Here is a 20368-nt window from a genome sequence, read left to right on the forward strand (position 1 = left end):
AAAAAAAATTTTATATCTTACATTTATCATTATGCCACTATTTCTCAAAAATGCGTTTCCCGTCAAAATGATCATACGCAGAGGTTGCTCGTTGGTTATGTCAGAAAATATGAAAAAGAAAACGTGTATTCCAAGTACATTACATATTCCCCTTTGATCACGAACAGTAACGTTCAAACCCTTTATTTCCTCATAAAATTTACTTCCTTCCTTGCATCCCCCTAAGAGAACTTGCACGCAGCATACAAGGAAGTTCCAGACTTCGCATCGACGCCTCACTAATAATGAAACAGCCAGCAGATGGAAAGGGTAGAAAGGAATCAATTACGTTCACGCATAAGCGTTTATGGACAGATGGAAAAAGCACATGCGCATACGGAACATACAGACGATCAGTCCACTGACGTTCAGTCAGTTGCGTGCATCGTCGAGATTTAGTTATTAACATGCTCGATCGTTCAAAATCGAAGTCTATCGAGCCCACGATGGACGGTTGGAATTACAGCATTCAGTTAAATCGCTGGTTCCTGAAACCGATCGGCGCGTGGCCATTGACCCTCTGCGAGACCACGGCGGAAAAGCTCGGCTGCGTGATCCTGACGATAATCAGTTGCTTCTTGATATGTTTTCTGGCCATTCCGTGCACTCTCTGCACCATCCTGGTGGACACGGATCTCGATACCAAGGTCAGGATGATCGGTCCGGTCAGTTTCATACTGAGAGCCGCGGTGAAACAATACATTCTCATCAGTCGCAGCAAAAACATCAGCGAGTGCATTCGGGAAATTCGCACGGACTGGGACCGTGTCGCGTTGAATTATGTAAAAGATCGAGAAATAATGTTAGACAAGGCAAAATTCGGTAGATGGCTCTCCTCCATCAGTGCACTCTTTATGTACTCCGCTGGCATATTTTTTACCACGGTGATGCCGATTTGTGCGAAGCGAACTGAAATTATCGACAACGAGACGGTGAGATCGCTATCTTTCCCGATCTACCGTGGCCTCTTCGATCCACGAACCACGCCGTCCTTCGAAATCGCGCAATTCATGCAAGCTGTAGCTGGTTATGTTATTTATACAATTACCGTCAGCGTGTGCAGTCTGGCAGCATTATTCGCCATGCATGCCTGTGGCCAATTTCGGATACTCATGTTAAAGATGGAAGATTTTGCGGACGGAAAAGAAAGAAAGAGCGCGAACACTATGCATGAAGGAAGGCTCGGCGATATTGTGAAATATCACATCAAAATACTTAGGTAACGTATTCATTTCTATATTATCAGGTTGAAATTGTTATTTACGTATAAAGAGTGCAGGAGAATGGAATAAATTGGAATAATTTGTAGATAACAATTTTTTCCATAAAATACCAGAGTCACAAAGATGATTTTATGATGAATAATTTGGTGCATAAAAATTTTTATAACTGTTCATTAACAATTTTAAGATAACAATTTATAACAATTTTTATCGGTTGTCAAAAATATATTTCAAAAAATCAAAATAATATAAATTTCAATCATTATATGTATACACATAATTAAAAAATATTTCAATTTGCACTGTTAGTTCTAATAAAATTAATAAATTAAATTAACTTACAGTTTCATTACTCGCACTGAAAAGCTTTTAAACGAAGTTTGCCTCGTGGATGTAGTCGGAGGTACGCTAGATATATGTTTTCTGGGATTCAATATGATGACGGTACGAGACATATTAGTAGCTGATATTTTAAATATGTCATTAACGTAATAAAATTACATTTTATGTTGATGTTAGCCTTTTAGGAATGGGAACATCGTGAAGCATTAGGAACGATAACGTTCTCTTCGTTGCTCATATCATTCATTTTCAATATTTTTATTCTTTGCTACATTGGTGAACTTCTCGCTGACCAGGTATGACCAGGTATTAATTATCTCTTCGGTGTCTGTAATTATCTGAGATTTTATTTGAAATATTCTTATTGCAATAACAATTTTTTTCATAAAATATCAGGCTGACAAAGATAATTTTATGATGAACAATTTTGTGCATAAAATTTTTTATAACTGTTCATTAGCAATCTTGAGCTAATTCTTATTGCAATAATGTAAAAAATTAATATAATTTTAATTTCTTAACTTTATAATTTAATCTTTTCAAATTAAAAGGCTACATTTTATTAATTTAAATTTTTTTACACGCAAACACACACACACACACGCATACACTTGATTTTATATAAAGAAATTCAAATTTTTCATAGAAACTTCATAATATGATTAACTTTAATTATCAAACAAACTATAAGAATTGTTTTCTTTCAAAAATAATATTAATGTGTTTTTAATAGTGTACGCAAATTGGTATAAAGTCTTATATGATAGACTGGTATCGTATACCTAATAAAGGAGCACTCGGTTTGATATTAGTAATGTCCATGTCAAATGCCACAATCAAGCTTACAGCTGGAAAATTTATGGATTTATCCTTGTCCAGTTTTTGTAATGTGAGTAAAAAGATCCATCAAATTATTTATACTATATAAAAAAAAAAAAAAATTGCAGATTATGAAAGCGTCCTTGGCTTACCTAAATTTACTTCGTACATTTTATGTTTAATATAATGACATCATCATTACGGGATATGTTAAAATAATTGACGCTAAAAATATATTTAATAAAAATTAAGTGTACACTAGCATATTCATTAATAAATCATTTTGTATAAATTATCGTTCACATGTAAAAAAAAAGTGTGAAAGCTTGGAATAAAATTAAATTTATTAAAATAATGAGAAAATAAAAGATTGTAAATTAAATTAATATTCTCAAAAATATGTTAAATTATATGTTTTATTTCAAGTTGCTTGGATTATTGTAAAACGTATATAACTATATCCTATCTACTAACCGCAATACGGTTTAAACGGTATTTCAACGTTGCGTTACGCACCACGGAAATAGCGGGGGCGCGTATATCCATGTAACTATGTTAAAACTCGTAAACGTACCTATGTATTTCCACTCATCGTCATCGACGTGACCCTCGGACATGCAATGACTGAAAAAGGGGAATACAACCCCTCGTGTACGCTCGTCGTACCCCTGACTTTGTTAGACACAATGGATACGAGACGCGCCTGCACGCAATCTCGGAATCATTATTTCCTCGCGCTTGCGTCGCCACACTGACATCGGACCCTGCTGTACGCGTATTTCAGTCAGCGTTGCATCCCGCGGACGACAACATGCGCGATCGATTTCAACTTTCAGACAGGATATATAATCGTCATTACGAGCACGACATACGTTATGCCATGCAGCTGTGTCAGTGGATCCTAAAACCGATCGGTATATGGCATATGATCTATGGCCGTTCGCAAAGCGAGAAATTCCTCTCGATAATCCTGATTATCATAAGCTTCTTTCTTCTGTGCTTCGTACTTGTACCTTCCGGCCCGTACATCCTGTTCCGCGAGAAAAACATCGACGTAAAGGTCAAATTAATCGCCCCGATTGGCTTCTGCTTAACTTCCGCGATCAAGTATTGCTTCCTCGGACTGCGCGGCTTGGCGATCGGACGATGCGTCGAGCACATCGAGAGAGATTGGCGGGTGGTACGATATTGGGATCATCGCAAAATGATGTTGAGGAACGCGTTGGTGGGTCGTAGATTGACCATACTGAGCGTGCTTTTCCTTTACTCGGGCGGGATGTCCTACTATGCTATTATGCCATTCTCCTCCAGGACGAAGATAAATGGCAGCTACACGAGTAGACCACTAATTTATCCCGGATACGATCGTTATGTCGATCCTCAAGTCAGTCCCGCTTGGGAGATCATCTTTTGCATGCACTGCCTGTGCGCTATAGTACAATTCACCGTCACGACGGCAGCGTGCAGTGTGGTAGCGATATTTGCTACGCACGCGTGTGGACAAGTGCAGATATTGATGACGCTCTTGGACGATCTGATTATGGGAGAAAGAAATAAAGATACTACCGTGGAGAAACGTCTGAGCTTGATAGCGAAGCATCATGTGCGAGTGCTAAGGTGAGTCAAAAATGGAGAAAGTGCTTCAATAATATATACGCGTTATATTTGAACGCGTTTCTAGATTTACGGCCAATGTGGAGGAAGTATTACGTGAAATATGTTTACTGGAACTGATGTCGTCAACCTTGATTATATGCTTGCTCGAATACTACTTCTTAAAGGTAAGAAGATAATGAATATTATAAAAAAAAATAGTTTTTATATTAATAATAGATTCTATTACACTCTTCGTGATATGGTTATTCGTTTAATATTATATAATTATTGTAGTGAGGCAAAGAGGATCTTCCTTTTTCATTAATCAATTATAAATACTTATTTGTTTATCTTCTCAGGAATGGGAGAATAGTGATGCCGTGGCTATCTTCACGTATTTTATTTTAGTAATATCATTAACATTTAACATTCTAATCTTTTGTTACATCGGCGAACTCATTGTGGAAGAGGTATTTTTTATAATAAAAAAGTTTTCTTATTGACATATCTCTAATTATATCCAATTTTTTTAGTAAACAATAAAAAATTATTTAAATATTTATATTTTTATTAGTTTAGCAAAGTTGACTTGGCTGCGTATGAACTTAATTGGTATGATTTACCAGGCTATAAGGCTGTTGATCTCGTTCTGATCATCATGATGTCTCATTATCCACCCAAACTTACAGCTGGCAAGATTTGCGATTTATCTCTTGATACTTTTAGTAGCGTGAGTTTCATAAGTATTACTACTTATTTTAACTTATTCTCACATATAAACTATTTTTTTATAAAATGTACTATTGTTGTTACTATTATTAATAATTTGACATTTCCAAAGCTCGTGTTGCTTTTAGGTGCTTAAAACATCCCTTGCGTATTTAAATTTACTTCGGACAGTGACGTAATAAAACTTACACGGTTCTGTTTATCATTCTTGGTAACATTTATGTTACATGTAGAAATATATTTTCTCAAGAAATGTATAGCAATTGATAATAAAATAATGTGTATATATCATTTTCATTATTATTCACCTTAAAAGAAATAAAATATTAATATATAAAATTAACTTATTAATACTATTTAAATTACAATTAATTTATCATGAGATAAAAATATATAATGTTGAAGATAATAATTTATTACATTAGAAAATGAACAAAAAAATAATTAAATTGTAAAACAATATCTAAAATATATGTTTATATATCACATGTTACATATAGATAATATTTAAAAAATTGCAAAAATAATTACTTCCAATACGTCACTCACAAAAAATATCGAAACTATGCAATACGAGCAACTATATTAAAACTCGTGAACTTTCGATCCCTTCCCACTGCCTGAGCACATCACTGCCTGAGCTCTCGGATAAACTATGACCAAGAGGGAAAATCAATTATCCGCGTATGTATGACTGAGTACATTGTTGTATGTGACAGATATGAAACGCATATACACGCAATGCTGGAATCATTATTTCCCCGCGCTTGCGTCGCGAGAGACGGAACGTTCACGCAACGTCCGCGTGTTTTAGTCGTCGTTGCACTTCACGAGTGACAACATGCACGATCGATTTCAACTTCCAGACAGGATATATAATGTTCATTACGAGCACGACATACGTTATGCCATGCAACTGTGCCGGCGGATCCTGAAACCGATTGGTATCTGGCATATGATCTACAGCCATTCGTCTCAAAGGCAGAAATTCCTCTCGATAATCCTAATTCTTATAAGCTTCTCTCTTCTGTGCTTCGTACTTGTTCCTTCCGGTCCGTACACCCTGTTCCGCGAGAAAGACATCGACATGAAAGTCAAACTATTCGGCCCGATTGGCTTCTGCTTAACTTCCGCGGTCAAGTATTGCTTCCTCGGAATGCGCGGCTCGGCGATTGGACGATGCGTCGAGCACGTCGAGAGAGATTGGCGGGTCGTGCAACACCAGGATCACCGCAAAATGATGTTGAGGAACGCATTGGTGGGCCGCAGACTTACCATACTAAGTGTGCTCTTTCTTTACACTGGCGGGATGTCCTATCACACCATCATGCCATTGTCCTCCAAGACGGAGATAAACGGCAGCTACTCGAGTAGACCACTAGTTTATCCCGGATACGATCTTTATGTCGATCCTCAAATCAGTCCCGCTTGGGAGATCATCTTTTGCATGCACTGCCTGTCCGCTATGATACAATACACCGCCACGACGGCAGCGTGCAGTTTGGCAGCGATATTTGCTACGCACGCGTGTGGACAGGTGCAAATATTGATGACACTCTTGGACGATCTGGTTATAGGAGAAAGAAATAAAGATATTACCGTGGAGAAACGTCTGAGTTTGATAGCGAAACATCACGTGCGAGTGCTGAGGTGAGATGAAAATGGGGAAAGTTCTTTAATAATTTATACGCGTTTAAACGCGTTTCTAGATTTACGGCCAATGTGGAGGAAGTACTACGTGAAATATGTTTAATGGAACTGGTGGCGGCAACTTTGATTATATGCTTGCTCGAATACTACTGCTTGAAGGTAAGAAGATAATGAATATTACGAAAAAGAAATATTTTTATATGAATAATATATTCTATTACACTCTTTGTGATAGAGTTATTCGTTTAACATTATGATTATTGTAGTGAGGTGAAGAAGATCTTCCTTTTTCATTGATCAATTATCAATACTTATTTGTTTATCTTCTCAGGAATGGGAGAATAGCGATGCCGTGGCTATCTTCACGTACTTTATTTTATTGATATCTTTAACATTTAACATTCTAATCTTTTGTTACATCGGTGAACTCCTTGTGGAAGAGGTACTTTTTTTTAATATAAAAATTTTCTTATTAATATGTCTTATTAATTATGTCCTATTTTTTTAATAAATATTAATAAATATGATTATTTGAATATTTATATTTGATTAGTTTAGCAAAGTTGGCTCGGCTGCGTATGAACTTAATTGGTATGATTTACCAGGCCATAAGGCTGTTGATCTCATATTGATCATCACAATGTCTCAGTATCCACCTAAACTTACAGCTGGCAAGTTTTGCGATTTATCTCTTAATACTTTCAGTACCGTGAGTTTCATAAGTGTTACTACTTATTTTAACTATTTTCATATCTAACCTATTTTTTTCTTTTTTCATATAATGTACTATTATTGTTACATTATTAATTTAATATTTCCAAAATTCGTGTTGCTTTTAGGTGCTTAAAACATCCGTAGTGTATTTAAATTTACTTCGGACAGTGACGTAATAAAACTTACAAGGTTCTGTTTATCATTCTTGATAACAATTTTGTTACATGTAGATATATATATATTTTCTCAAGAGATGTATAGAAATTGATAATAAAATAATGTGTATATATCATTTTCATCATTATTCATCACCTTAAAAGAAATAAAATATTAATATATAAAATTAACTTATTAATACTATTTAATTTACGATTGATTTATCGTGAGATAAAAAAATATAATGTTAAAAAAAAATTATAATTTATTAGAAATTTTACCTTAGAAAATAAACAAGAAAATAACTAAATTGTAAAACAATATCTAAAATATATGTTTACATCACATGTTACATATAGATAATATTTAAAAAAATTGCAAAAATAGTTACTTCCAATACGTCACTCAAAAAATATCGAAACTATGCAATATGAGTAACTACATTAGAACTCATGAACTTCCTATCCCTTCCCACTTGCACATCACTGACTGAGCCCTCGGATAAACTGTAACCAAGGGGGTTGTAACCAAGTCAATCACCTGCGTACGTATAACTGAGTACATTGTCATATATGACAGACATGAAACGCACATGCACGCAATGCTGGAATCATTATTTCCCCGCGCTTGCGTCGCGAGACACAGCGGAGCGTCCGCGCAACGTCCGCGTGTTTCAGTCGTCGTTGCACTTCGCGAGCGACAGCATGCACGATCGATCCCGGCTTTCAGGAAAGAAATTCGAGGAGTACAATGTACACCAGGAGAACGACATACGTTATACCATGCAGTTGTGCCGGTGGATCCTGAAACCGATCGGCATGTGGCACTTGATCTACGGCCACCCGTCACAGAGCGAGAGGCTCATCTCGATAGCGTTGATCGTCACGTGCTTCTCCGCTCTGTGTTTCGTTCTAATACCTGCCGGACTGTATACTCTGTTCCGCGAGAAAAACATCAACATCAAAGTCAAGCTTTTCGGCCCGGTTGGCTTCTGCCTGACCAGCACGATCAAGTATTGTTACCTCGGTGCGCGCGCCGCTGCATTTGGAAAGTGCATTCGACACGTTGAAGACGATTGGCGGGTCATTCGGCATCAAGATCATCGCGAGATGATGCTGAAGAACGCGCTAATGGGACGTAGGCTTACCACGCTGTGTGTGCTCTTTCTTTACACCGGCGGACTGTCCTACCACACGATCATGCCGTTATCTTCCAGACGCAAGATCAACGAGAACTATACGATCCGACTGCACACCTATCCCGGTTATGATATATTTTTCGATCCCGGAGCCAGCCCCGCCTATGAGATTGTGTTCTGCATCCATTGCCTGTTTGCGCTGGTCACGTATAATGTTACGACGGCGGCGTGCAGTTTAGCGGCGATCTTTGTGACACATGCGTGCGGACAGATACAAATACTGATGACGCTGTTAGACGACCTGGTCGATGGAAAATGGAGCAACGGCATGACGGTGAAGAACCGTCTGAAAGTGATCGCGAGGCATCACGTGCGACTATTGAGGTAAGTGGAAAATGCTACGGAAGTGTCCAAGTAAATACACGCGGCGTTTTTTAGATTTTCGGACCGATACGTAACACGCTTCTAGATTTTCGAACAACGTGGAGGAAGTGCTACGCGAAATATGCCTGATGGAAATAGTGGCTTCCACCCTGATCATATGCTTGCTCGAGTACTATTGCTTAACGGTAGAAAAAGATACAAATAATATGTCCTTTTTAGAATTGGGTGTAAACTTATTTTACGTTAATGTGCAAAATTTAATTTACCTTTACAAGTTTTACCTCTATAAGTTTTGTCAAATAATACGCATCAAATGATATAGTCACATGTTTTACCATCCTAGGAGTGGAAAAACAGTGATGCTGTGGCGATCTTGACGTATTTCATCTTGTTAATATCATTCACATTCAATATTTTAATATTTTGTTATATCGGCGAACTCCTCGTGGAACAGGTAATGATATTTTTAAGAAAATTTTTTATGGTTTTAATTATATTACATTAATCGGTTTAATTTTGCAATATAAAAAATTACAATAGAGAAAGAGAGAGAGAAGAAAAAAATATAAATCTTATTATTAACATCTATTTTTAAAACAAGTTTAATATCTTTTGAATTGTTAAGATTTTAATCAAAATTTTTCAATATTTTCGGTATATGATTAAATGCAAATATGTACAATCTTAAAGTCTATAATTTATAGACTTTAAGATTATACATATAAAAATAGATGTTAATATATGAAGAAATTTAAATATAGAGACTTGCACGTGATACGAACAAATCTGTATTATTTTATATTTTTATCAGTACAGCAAAATTGGTTTAGCTGTCTATGGAATTAATTGGTATAATTTATCCGGGAATAAAGCTCTCGGTCTTACATTGATCATCGCGATGTCTCATTATCCGCCTAAACTCACAGCTGGCAAAATTGTCGATTTATCTATTAACACTTTCGGTGCCGTGAGTTTTTTACACATATTATTGTTACCACTCACTTAATTGTTATTGAACGTGATTATTAATTTATTTTCTTATATCTTATTTTTACAGTTCTAAGATTATTATCATTTTCAGGTACTCAAAACATCAGTAGTATATCTAAATCTACTTCGTACGGTTACGGAATAGAATTATATTCCATGTATCAAAGCCTATATTATTTAAATTTTGCCATATAGATATATTTTTATTATAATAGCTATTGTGCAGAATAATTAATATTAATAAAATAACTATAAATTATTCAAAATATTTATACTAGATGAATGCCTTCATCATGTAATAACATAAATTCAAAAAAATATTTATTTGTTAAATATTTAACAGAAACATACATTTCTCTGATGTTTGTTCTACTTTTCAGTCATCAAATTATATTTTATTTCGCACCAACCGAAAAGTATTTTTAAACTTAAAGTAACACGTAGCCATTTTTACACAATAGAACAATCATCTTTGCAGGTGATCCTATGAATTGAAGTTATACATCACTACTATAAAGTCGATTTTTCAAGCATGTTGCCATTCTCCTTTCCCTTTCTTCTTTTTTTGTCTTCCCTAATATGCTGTCAAAAGTAGTTGTGGTCATGCGCAAATTTTCTATTGTCTCACTACAATCGATATGATATAAGCCAGTTGTTCGACACGGCAATATGAGCAAAATAACAATGTGATCTAATGTGAGCTATAAGAAGGATATTATCGATATGCTCATATGGAATCGGTTACTGCGAATCTTTGGGATTTGGCCATTAATATACGCAAATACCACAACGATTGAGAAGATTCTAGCGACTTTCTTGTTTGCGTCATGCTGGACGGTACTCAGTTTATTTCTGATACTCATCAGTATATACATCTTCACGGACCAAAGTATTATGAACGAGAAGATGAAGATGCTTGGCCCGCTAGACTACGTGTTCTTCTCCATGCTGAAATATCTTTTCCTGCTAGTACGTAGTACTAGAATATCCGAAATGCTTCAGGTCGTCACTGTAGGCTGGCGCATGGTTCAAGAGGAATATCATCGAGAAATCATGATCAGAGACGCGGAGAAAGGCCATTTGCTATCCAAAATTCTGTATAATGTTCATGTATTATGGCGATTTGTCCTACAACACGGTAATGCCTTTCCTATCGAATTCACTTGACGCAAACGAGTAAAACTTTACCATCCGGCCAATGGTTTATCTCGGCTTCGACATTATCTTCAATTTGCAATTAATGCCGATTTATGTGTTTGCCTTTACCCTACAATGCTTTACTGGTGTCGTCATGTTCAACATCACCACGTCGGTGTGCTGCTTAGTGACTATGTTCGTCGCTCATGCATGTGGCCAGATTGACATCGTGATAGTTCGAGTGGAGGATCTTTTCAAGATAGACTAGTAAAGGAGAATCATATAAAATTTGAGAAATGCATAGCGATTATCGTGCAACATCACGTACGAACATTGAGGTAAGTACTATTATTGCATTTTACTGAATAATTATCTATACTTTTCAAGAAAGATATCTGCACAATAATATAGTCTGAATTTTTTTGCGAATTTTTTTACTAATAATATATAAAACATTATTCAAAATATTATCAGTCAATAAAAAATTATGTTTAACTTTCTTTAAAAATATTTGGCAGATATTAAACTATGGCACTTTATAGATTTTCAGCTAGTATTGAAAAAAACTTTGCGCGAGATATGTCTAGTAGGGGGAACGATGTTGATAATATGCTTGGTAGAATATTCTCTGATAACGATAATTAAATATTTCATATTTACTCAAACAGTAACGCAAAAATTTGTAAAACTCTAATTATATTTCCCGTCATAATATGTGAAATGATATTCCATTCGTAGGAGTGGAACAATAGCGACAGTATAGCGATCTTCACATATTTTTTTCTATTCGTTTCATTCGTCTTCAAAATATCTTTATATTTTATTATATTGGCAAATTATTGACGAAGCAGGTGCTTATGTTTAAATTTTACATATTTAATTACCATGATTTCGCAGAATTTAATTTTGGCCAATTCTAAGTATTTAAATAATATACACCATTGATTTAAAACAAATATAAAAGATTGGATATATAGTGCAGTAAAGTCGGGAATACGAAGGACATACCTATAATACTTCGTACAAAATTGAGTATAACTTATCGGAAAAAATTGCTCTTAATCTAATGTTAATGATCAATATATCTCGACACTCAGTACAAATTACCGCTGGAAGATTAATAAATCTTTCTTTCGCAAATTTTGGAAACGTAAGTATTGTTTATTCTAATGTTAGAAATAAAAATATATTAAATTGTAGAGATTGAAAATAATTAGATTTAAATTTTAATATAATATTGCAGTGCGTTTTATAGGCTGAAAACGTCAGTCGCATATTTAAACTTGCTTCGTACTGCCGTTTGATATAATAATGCAATCATTCTAATCATCTTTGATGCAAAAATCATTAATAAATATTTTTAAGGTTTACATATGTTCAAAGTATGTTAAATAAATCATTTAATGCATAAATCTATAAGAAATTAATTTAGATTTTAAAATTAACAAGAAGTAAATAGTTATACAGTATATACAGATATTTATCTATATGTTTTCAAAAGATACATAACAGTAATATATTTATACCTATATTACTTTCTATCAATTGAAAATCTCCAAATATTTTTAGAGACCCCAAATATCAACTTATTATGAAGATATAACACTCAATTTTCTTGCTTTCATTATTTTACAGAGTAATATTATTCAATCTAAAAAGGGATTTGTTCACTCGATGGAAAAATAAACGAAAAACAGTTTTACATATCGCAAAAAAAACTTTCCTTTCGATACGACTGTGAGAACAATACTTCCCTCGAGACAAAATTGATTTTCAAACGCACGCATGCTATCCTTCCCCTTCCCCGTCATCATTACTTCGTTCAAAGCATCTATAGCGCATCTATAGCATCATGCGCAATTTTTTACTGTCACGCAATCGACAAGGTACACCAGTCGTCCTCGCGCCATCGACACAGTAGTATGGCCAAGCTTAATATCTCCTGGTCAAATGTGAACTGCGAGAGGGACATACTCAACACGTTGATATGGAACCGATGGATACTACGAGTCCTCGGAATCTGGCCGCTGGTATATCCGGATACCTCGACGATCGAAAAGATCCTAGCGAGCATCTCGTTCGCGTTTTGCTGGTCCGTACTCAGTTTCCTTCTGATTCCCCTGACCATCTTCACGTTTTCGAAACACAGTGCCACGTATGACAGGGTAAAGATGCTGGGTCCGCTAGTCTACGTATGCATCTCGATGCTAAATTATCTCTTTCTCGTGATTCGCCATAAGAACATTCGGCAATGTATTCGCGTTCTCAGTACAGATTGGCGCGTGGTGCAGCAGGAGGATCATCGAAAGATCATGATTAGGAACGCGGCGAAAGGCCATGTGTTATCCAAGTTTTGTATAGTGTTTATGTACTGTGGGGGTTTGTCGTATCACACCCTGATGCCATTCCTGTCGCATGCCCCTACCGACGAACAAAATGGCACTGTCAGACCACTGCCCTGGAAAGGCTTCGACAGCATTTTTGATCTGCACTTTATGCCGGTCTATATTTTTGTTTTTTGCGCACAATGTTGCTCTGGTATTGTCATGTTTAACATAACCACGGGAGTGTGTTGCTTGGCAGCTATGTTTGTAGCTCATGCTTGTGGCCAAATCGAGATCGTAATGGATCACATAGAAAACTTTATAAAAAGTGCACAAAAGAGTCCCAAGCAACGTATGGCAGTTATCATAAAACATCATGTGCAGATATTGAGGTGAGTGCTTGTGGAAAATTGTTGTAAAAAAAGTTCTCTATATCAGATCTACCTAATTGTTTAAACTGAGTATGTACAAACTGCAGATTTATAAAAATGTATATAAAAGACAATAAAATTTAATGTGCATAAATCTAAAGAGAGTTACTCTGTTTAAATAGAGTTTAATATATATTTAGCTTCTTTGAATTATACTCAATAATACCTTACAAACATTAGGAAAAAAATTTGCTAAACGAGATAAAAGATCTACATTAAAGAGTTTTGCAGATTTTCAATCAGCATTGATAGTATTTTACGCGAAATATGTCTGGTTGAAATAGTGGGATCAACAATATGTATATGTACACTGGAATATTATTGCATGACGGTAAAAAATTATAAATAGTTAAAAGATTAGTGAGTAAGAAATATATTCACATTCTTATATTTCTCTTATATTTCTTCTTATATTTCTTAACATTAAAAATAAATATTAATAATTAATATTTTTGAATTTTTTTACATGTAATTTTATATTTTTCTAAAGAAGTAAAAAAATTCACAATATAAAAATACGTAAAATTAAATCTTTAAGCTAACGAGAAAAGTGAAATTAATGATTAAATATTATGCTATTTTCATAGGAATGGAACAATAACGACAGCATAGCAATTTTGACATATTTGTTTCTATTGGTATCATTTGTCTTTAACATTTTTATGTTTTGCTATATTGGTGAACAGTTAACAGAACAGGTGTTTATATTGAAATTGTTACAATAAAAAGTAAATTAAATTGAATATTAAAACATTTGGATATTGCTAATTACGGAAATGATGTATGCAGATAGCATATACATAAAGATTAAATCTTTAGTGCAGCAAAATCGGATATTCTTCATATGAAATCGAGTGGTATCGTTTACCAGGAAAAATCGCACTCGATTTTACGTTAATAATCAGCATATCTCATCGTCCGATAAAAATTACCGCAGGAAAATTAATCAATCTCTCGTTCTCTAGTTTTGGCAACGTAAGTACAATTTATTTATTTAGAAAGTAAAAAGATATATTAAAAATCACTATAATATTTATAATGTTTACAGGCTATAAAAACTTCGATTGCGTATTTCAACTTGCTGCGAACTTTTGTTGATTAAAAAATATTTTACTTCTGCTTCAATGGACAAATTTATATTCAGTAAAACTTCTTTATTGAAAAAATTTATATATGAATGAACGTATTCCGAAATATACACGTATTTTATAAATATTTCATTAAATGCACAGTCAATAAGTAAAATAACAAACTCATCTTAAATTAAAATTTTGTAAAAATACATCAAAGTGCAATTCATGTATTTATGACTTTTTCTTTGAAATTTTTTCTACCACTATAAAATATAAAAAATTAAAAAAGAATTTAAATTTCATTTGTATTGTATTCTTAAATGCTCAATTTCGCAATGCTCATTTCAAAATATAAACGTAACAAACAAAATATAATTTTTTAATAATAATGCATTAATGTTTTTCAAATGCATTTTCATTTTATATTAGTAATTAATGTTCATTCTGAATTTTAATTCAATTTAACATTTTCAACATTCAAAGAATTAAAAATACGATTGAAATAAGTTTATCTTAGTACGTTGTTTTCAAAGAATGTGTTTTTGTATTAGCGTTTCAAACAAATGCTTTGCGTAACGTTAATCAGGCAAAATCAGATTATAGACAATGAGTTATGTACAGAAGGATATCTGCAATGTGAGTTTCTTGCATGCCACCTATACCTCTTCAAGTAAATGCGACAAAAAGGATTTCAATCATTAGTTCGAATATCTTCAGTTCGAATGTCTTCAAGTTGAACAATTGGATTTTGGGTTCGATCTGTATTTAGGATCTCAATTTGTGGACATTCTTCCAAAATTGCATGCCAGGTAATCACGTGTTAAGTTTCACAATGATAGTCTGTCCCCTAAATATCATTAATTATGACACAGACATTTGTCTATATGTTTTTGATAAAATGCTTTATACAATATATATATATATATATATATATATATATATATATATATATTTCTTTCTAATAAAACAATATCCTCATATATTTTACTTTTAAAATTCCAAATATCTATTTATTAAAACACGAGATTCACTTTTTCTGCTTTCATAAATCGTTCTATTTTAAATAGCACCATATTACTAATCCAAAAAAGGATTCAATCACTCAGTGGAAAAATACACGGAAAACAATTTTATATACTGCAGAAAAACTTTCCTCACGAGTGGTAATATGTCTGTGAAAAAGATTCCCCTTGAGACAAAATTGATTTTCAAACACACGCATGCTATTCTACCTCTTACCTTTCTTTATTTTATTCAAAGCATGTATAACGGTCATGTGCAATTTTTTATCGTCACGCGACCGACAAAATACAGCAGTCGTCCTCGCGCCATCGACACGGTAGTATGGCCAAACTTAATAGCTCCTTAAATGTAAACTGCGAGAGGGACATACTCAACATATTGATATGAAGTCGAATACTACGAGTCCTCGGAATTTGGCCGCTGATATATCAGGATATCTCGACGATCGAAAAGATCCTGGCGATCATCTCGTTCGCTGGTTCGCGCTCAATTTTCTCCTGATTCCCATGGCCATCTTTACGTTGGCCAAACACAGTGCTATAGATATTAAGGTAAAGATGCTGAATCCGATAGTCTATGTAAGCATCTCGATGTTAAATTATTTCTTTCTCGTGATTCACAACAACATTCGGCAATGTATTCGCGTCTTCAGTATACATTGACGCGATCAAGAAGATCATCGAAAGATCATGATTAGGAATGCGGCAAAAGGCCATGTGTTATCCAAGTTTTGTATAGTGTTCACGTATTGCGGGGGTTTGTCTTATCATACCATGATGCCAGATTCCTGTCAAATCCTCCCACCGACGAGCAGAATGTCACTATCAAGCCAATACCTTATCCAGGCTTCGATCATTTTTGACATGTACTTCATGCCGACTTCTATTTTTGTCTTTTGCGCACAATGGTTTGGTGATATTGTTATGTTTAGTGTCACTACAGCAGTGTGTCGCTTGGCAGCTATGTTCGTAGCTTGTCGTCAAATCGAGATCGTGATGGATCGCATAGAAAGCTTTAAAAGGTGCACAAAATAATTCCAAGCAACTTATGGCAATTATTATAAATCATCATGTGCAAATACTGAGGTGAGTGTTGATTGCCGAAAGAGTTTTCTGTATTTAAATCTAATCGTTTAAACTGAGAATTTATAGATAGATATATTTAAAACGAATTAAAAAATATATATAAAATAAATAAAAATAAAAGTTTTCTAAATTCTATAGATGTAAAGAGACTGAGTTACTGTATAAACAGAAATTAATATATATTTATAAAGTTTCTCTTTATTGAAAAGAAGATTTACGTTAAATGAATATATTCCAACATAATGTACACATATATAATTTTATAAATATTTCATTAAATGCACATATCAACATATGAAGTATTTACTATAAACTTTATTAATTGTAATACATAACTTCAAAGTGCAAATTTTGTAATATTTTAAATATTATGCAATATTTCATATATTTGTGACAACTTTTTCTTTGATAAACTTTTTCAACTATGAGAAAAATCTGTAAAGAAATATCTAACTCTAAACTTTATTTACCTTATTAAATGCTCAATCTGTCAGTTACAGAATTTAAACGTTGCAAACAAAATGTGATTTTTTTGGTAATATCTGCACACTTGTTTCTCAAATGGATTTTTATTTTATATTAATGATCTATATTTTGCATTTTAATTCAATCTTACATTTTCATCATTCAAAGAACTGAAGGTAGGATAGAAAAAGTATGTCTTTCGTATCGGTTCCCTGCAAGAAGCAATACGTTTTTATGCTCGTGTTCCGTACAAACGCTTCACGCAATGTTAATCGTGCACAGTCAGACTGTTCACGGTGAGTTACGATGTGCAGACAGAAGGATGTGAGCGCAAGCGCAAGTCCAACAACCTTGTAATCAATGCCGCGCGTCCGCCTCGTGCAGTTTTCAACAGTCGGCGTCGTCGCGAACATGCCAGGTGCACGCGACGAAAAGGATCCGAACCATCAGCAAGACATTCGATATGTTTTCAAGTTGAACAATTGGATTCTGGGCTCAATCGGCATTTGGCCGATCTCAATCCGTGGCATCGGACGACACGTGTCCAAAGTCGCGATCGTGTTCGGTAATTTCACGTTAAGTTTCGCGATGGTACCTTGCGCTCTGCACATCATCTACGACGAGAAGAACATCATCATGAAACTGAAGCTATGCGGTCTGATGGCCTTCTGCCTTACCGCAATGACGAAGTATTGCATCCTTGTAATACGTCGTCCTAAGATATTACGCTGTATCGAATGCATAAAGAATGATTGGTGGCAGGTCGGTGTTGCTAATTAACATAACGTAATGTGCACAATATAATGTTGAAGTATTAAAAATGAATAAAAAGAAACCTGTAAAGTACAAGTGCGATCTCAATTTTAATATAATTGATCTCTTGAAGCTGATGATTCTTGCTATTTAAAAAAATATCTTGCAATGTTGTTATGTAATAATATCTAAAATAATATTCACAATGTAGACGAAAATGCGGTTTGATAGAAATTTTTTCTACCTGTATGTAACAATTTTAATTTAAAAATAAAAAAATAATAGTGAAATAGTTAAATTGATGATTGGTGATCTCTCATTTATCTGTAAATAAAATTTAGCATCAATATTGTGACAGGTGATGTTCACATCCGATCGCGAAATGATGCTGAAATATGCTACCATCGGTCGCAATCTGACGATAATCAGTGCATCTTTTATGTACACTGCTGGTATCATATATTACATGATTCTGATTCCGTTTTTTTCCGAGACCAAAATCAACAATCAAACTGTCAGACCGTTCGTATATCCGACTTACAGTGAATTTCGACAATCCCAGATTAGTCCGATATACGAAATTGTGTATGGGGCTCACTGCATATGCGGATACATCATGTATTCGATCACGGTTGGTGCATGTGGATTGGCCGCCCTGTTTGCTACTCATGCATGTGGCCAGATTCAGGTGATCGTATCGCGATTAGAAAAACTTTTAAACGATGAAAGTCCGAATATTCATCAACGAATTGCTGTCATCGTAAAGGATCATGTTCGCATAATAAGGTAATAATTCAAAACTCAGTTCAAACTCAGCTCGTGTTAGTTTAAAAGTCTATGTTAATTTAATGATATGAATAAATTTAAAACTGCATTTATAAAATATTTTTAATTAATTAGTTTAATAGTTTATAACTGATAAAAGAGCTTTTGAAAATATTTAATTTTGAAAAAATCTAGCTGAACTAGCTGTTTTAACATATAGTATTGTTTATAAAGTAACTACTATAATTAATTTAGCTAAGAATTAATGTGTATTCATTTTGTCATATCTTAATTTAGTTTAAGATAAGATGAATACATTATATTATTATATAATTTTGTTTAAAACGTGTTCAATTATTCTCATTTCATTGTGTAAAGGATATAATATGAAATGCAACAGGTGGTTCAAGCTTCTATTACAAGCTTTCTTTCAGTAAACGGTGCCGTATATATATCAAACAATTTCAAACTATAAGCATTATTTGCCGGTCTACGTTTACCTAAATTATATATCTGATATCAATTAAACATAATTATATTAGAGTAAGAATATATGAGGAGATGCATTCAAATTTCCTCGTAAAAATTAAAGTGACTTATTTCCAGATTTTCGACTGTGGTAGAAGAAGTTTTACAGGAGGTGTGTTTAGTGGAATTTGCTAGTTCTGTATGCACGATATGTCTACTCGAATACTACTGTATAGTGGTGAGTTAATATATATCGTATATTCAAAAAGAAAAAAAAAAGATAATTAATAATAAGAAATCCTGCAAAAATTATACTTGCGATTTATAATTTAATAGGATTGGCAAGACGACAATAAGCTTAGTTTAGCAATTTACTTCATGCTCTTCATCTCTTTCTGTTTCAATATATACATATTATGCTATATTGGCGAACTTCTCATGGAAAAGGTGCAACTATTAAATTTTTAAAATAATTAAAATTCGATCACTGTAAATACACAATCATAATTAAATAATTAAATAATTTGAGACCGATGTTACAGAGTAGTCAAATTGGATCAATATGTTATATGATCAAGTGGTATCAATTATCACCAAGATCAGTTCGCAGTCTGATATTAATTATTGTTATGTCCAGCCATCCCATAAAGCTTAGTGCTGGTAGAATGGCAGATTTATCATTATCGACTTTTGGGAACGTGAGACATTATATTTTTATTAATTTTATCTTCCTCTCTATTTTTATATTTTATTTTTGACTTTAAAACAAAATTCGGAGTAAATTCTGCGAAAAAGATCAATGTCGTCAAAATTATTTAATATTATTCTTATGTAATGAATTTATCAATAGATTTTATTCTAAACATTAAGAAACTAAACCATGACCAAAAAACACCATCATACTAATATGGTTCTTTTAGGTACTGAAAACTAGTGTGGCGTATCTGAGCTTCCTGCGGACGTTAGTCATGTAAATCAATCAAAATATTTATATAATAGATATATTAAAAAGTATTTTGAGTTTGATCTAACTATATATAGACTGTTCAATTAGATTCGTGATA

The 20368-nt window shown here is 33.8% G+C and overlaps 5 protein-coding genes and 2 pseudogenes across 9 annotated transcripts; all 7 read left to right on the forward strand.

Annotated features, from left to right (window-relative positions):
- The first annotated feature begins 32 nt into the window (after positions 1-32).
- Positions 33-2701, forward strand: LOC105432016 (odorant receptor 13a-like). Its single transcript, XM_011646594.2, has 5 exons — positions 33-1258; positions 1607-1706; positions 1790-1900; positions 2338-2493; positions 2552-2701. Exons 1-5 carry the CDS (start codon positions 447-449, stop codon positions 2603-2605), a joined length of 1233 nt encoding a protein of 410 aa, XP_011644896.2. The 5' UTR covers positions 33-446; the 3' UTR covers positions 2606-2701.
- A 52-nt stretch (positions 2702-2753) lies between these two features.
- On the forward strand, positions 2754-5036 carry LOC105432023 (odorant receptor 22c-like; annotated as a pseudogene). The gene is made up of 5 exons (XR_016138980.1): positions 2754-4040; positions 4105-4204; positions 4379-4489; positions 4594-4749; positions 4877-5036. The product of XR_016138980.1 is annotated as an odorant receptor 22c-like (transcript).
- Positions 5037-5164: 128 nt separating this feature from the next.
- On the forward strand, positions 5165-7245 carry LOC105432438 (4-vinylanisole receptor-like). The gene is made up of 5 exons (XM_089080782.1): positions 5165-6398; positions 6458-6557; positions 6730-6840; positions 6952-7120; positions 7238-7245. Exons 1-5 carry the CDS (start codon positions 5590-5592, stop codon positions 7243-7245), a joined length of 1197 nt encoding a protein of 398 aa, XP_088936908.1. The 5' UTR covers positions 5165-5589.
- Positions 7187-9825, forward strand: LOC105432011 (odorant receptor 4-like). The gene is made up of 4 exons (XM_011646579.3): positions 7187-8790; positions 8876-8975; positions 9134-9244; positions 9602-9825. The coding sequence occupies exons 1-4, from the start codon at positions 7841-7843 to the stop codon at positions 9794-9796; spliced, it is 1356 nt and encodes a 451-aa protein (XP_011644881.3). The 5' UTR covers positions 7187-7840; the 3' UTR covers positions 9797-9825.
- A 648-nt stretch (positions 9826-10473) lies between these two features.
- Positions 10474-12311, forward strand: LOC112552953 (uncharacterized; annotated as a pseudogene).
- A 158-nt stretch (positions 12312-12469) lies between these two features.
- On the forward strand, positions 12470-14959 carry LOC105432429 (odorant receptor 10-like). The gene is made up of 4 exons (XM_025219571.2): positions 12470-13633; positions 13904-14003; positions 14260-14370; positions 14492-14959. The coding sequence occupies exons 1-4, from the start codon at positions 12840-12842 to the stop codon at positions 14675-14677; spliced, it is 1191 nt and encodes a 396-aa protein (XP_025075356.2). The 5' UTR covers positions 12470-12839; the 3' UTR covers positions 14678-14959.
- A 2645-nt stretch (positions 14960-17604) lies between these two features.
- On the forward strand, positions 17605-20362 carry LOC105431998 (odorant receptor 4-like). Of its 4 annotated transcripts, XM_011646559.3 has the most exons (6): positions 17664-18080; positions 18430-18857; positions 19443-19542; positions 19641-19751; positions 19847-20002; positions 20225-20362. In XM_011646559.3, exons 1-6 carry the CDS (start codon positions 17679-17681, stop codon positions 20276-20278), a joined length of 1251 nt encoding a protein of 416 aa, XP_011644861.2. In that variant the 5' UTR covers positions 17664-17678; the 3' UTR covers positions 20279-20362. The 4 variants fall into 4 exon arrangements, with proteins under 4 accessions (XP_088932095.1, XP_088932097.1, XP_088932102.1 ...); XM_089075969.1 differs by lacking the exon at positions 20225-20362 and having other exon boundaries at positions 17605-18080; positions 19847-20214; XM_089075971.1 differs by lacking the exon at positions 20225-20362 and having other exon boundaries at positions 17605-18080; positions 19443-19476; positions 19847-20214.
- The last annotated feature ends 6 nt before the right edge of the window (positions 20363-20368 follow it).

This window comes from Pogonomyrmex barbatus, unplaced genomic scaffold (assembly GCF_055798465.1).
Source record: "Pogonomyrmex barbatus isolate J1 unplaced genomic scaffold, ASM5579846v1 scaffold1, whole genome shotgun sequence".
Taxonomy (NCBI): Eukaryota; Metazoa; Arthropoda; class Insecta; order Hymenoptera; family Formicidae; genus Pogonomyrmex; species Pogonomyrmex barbatus.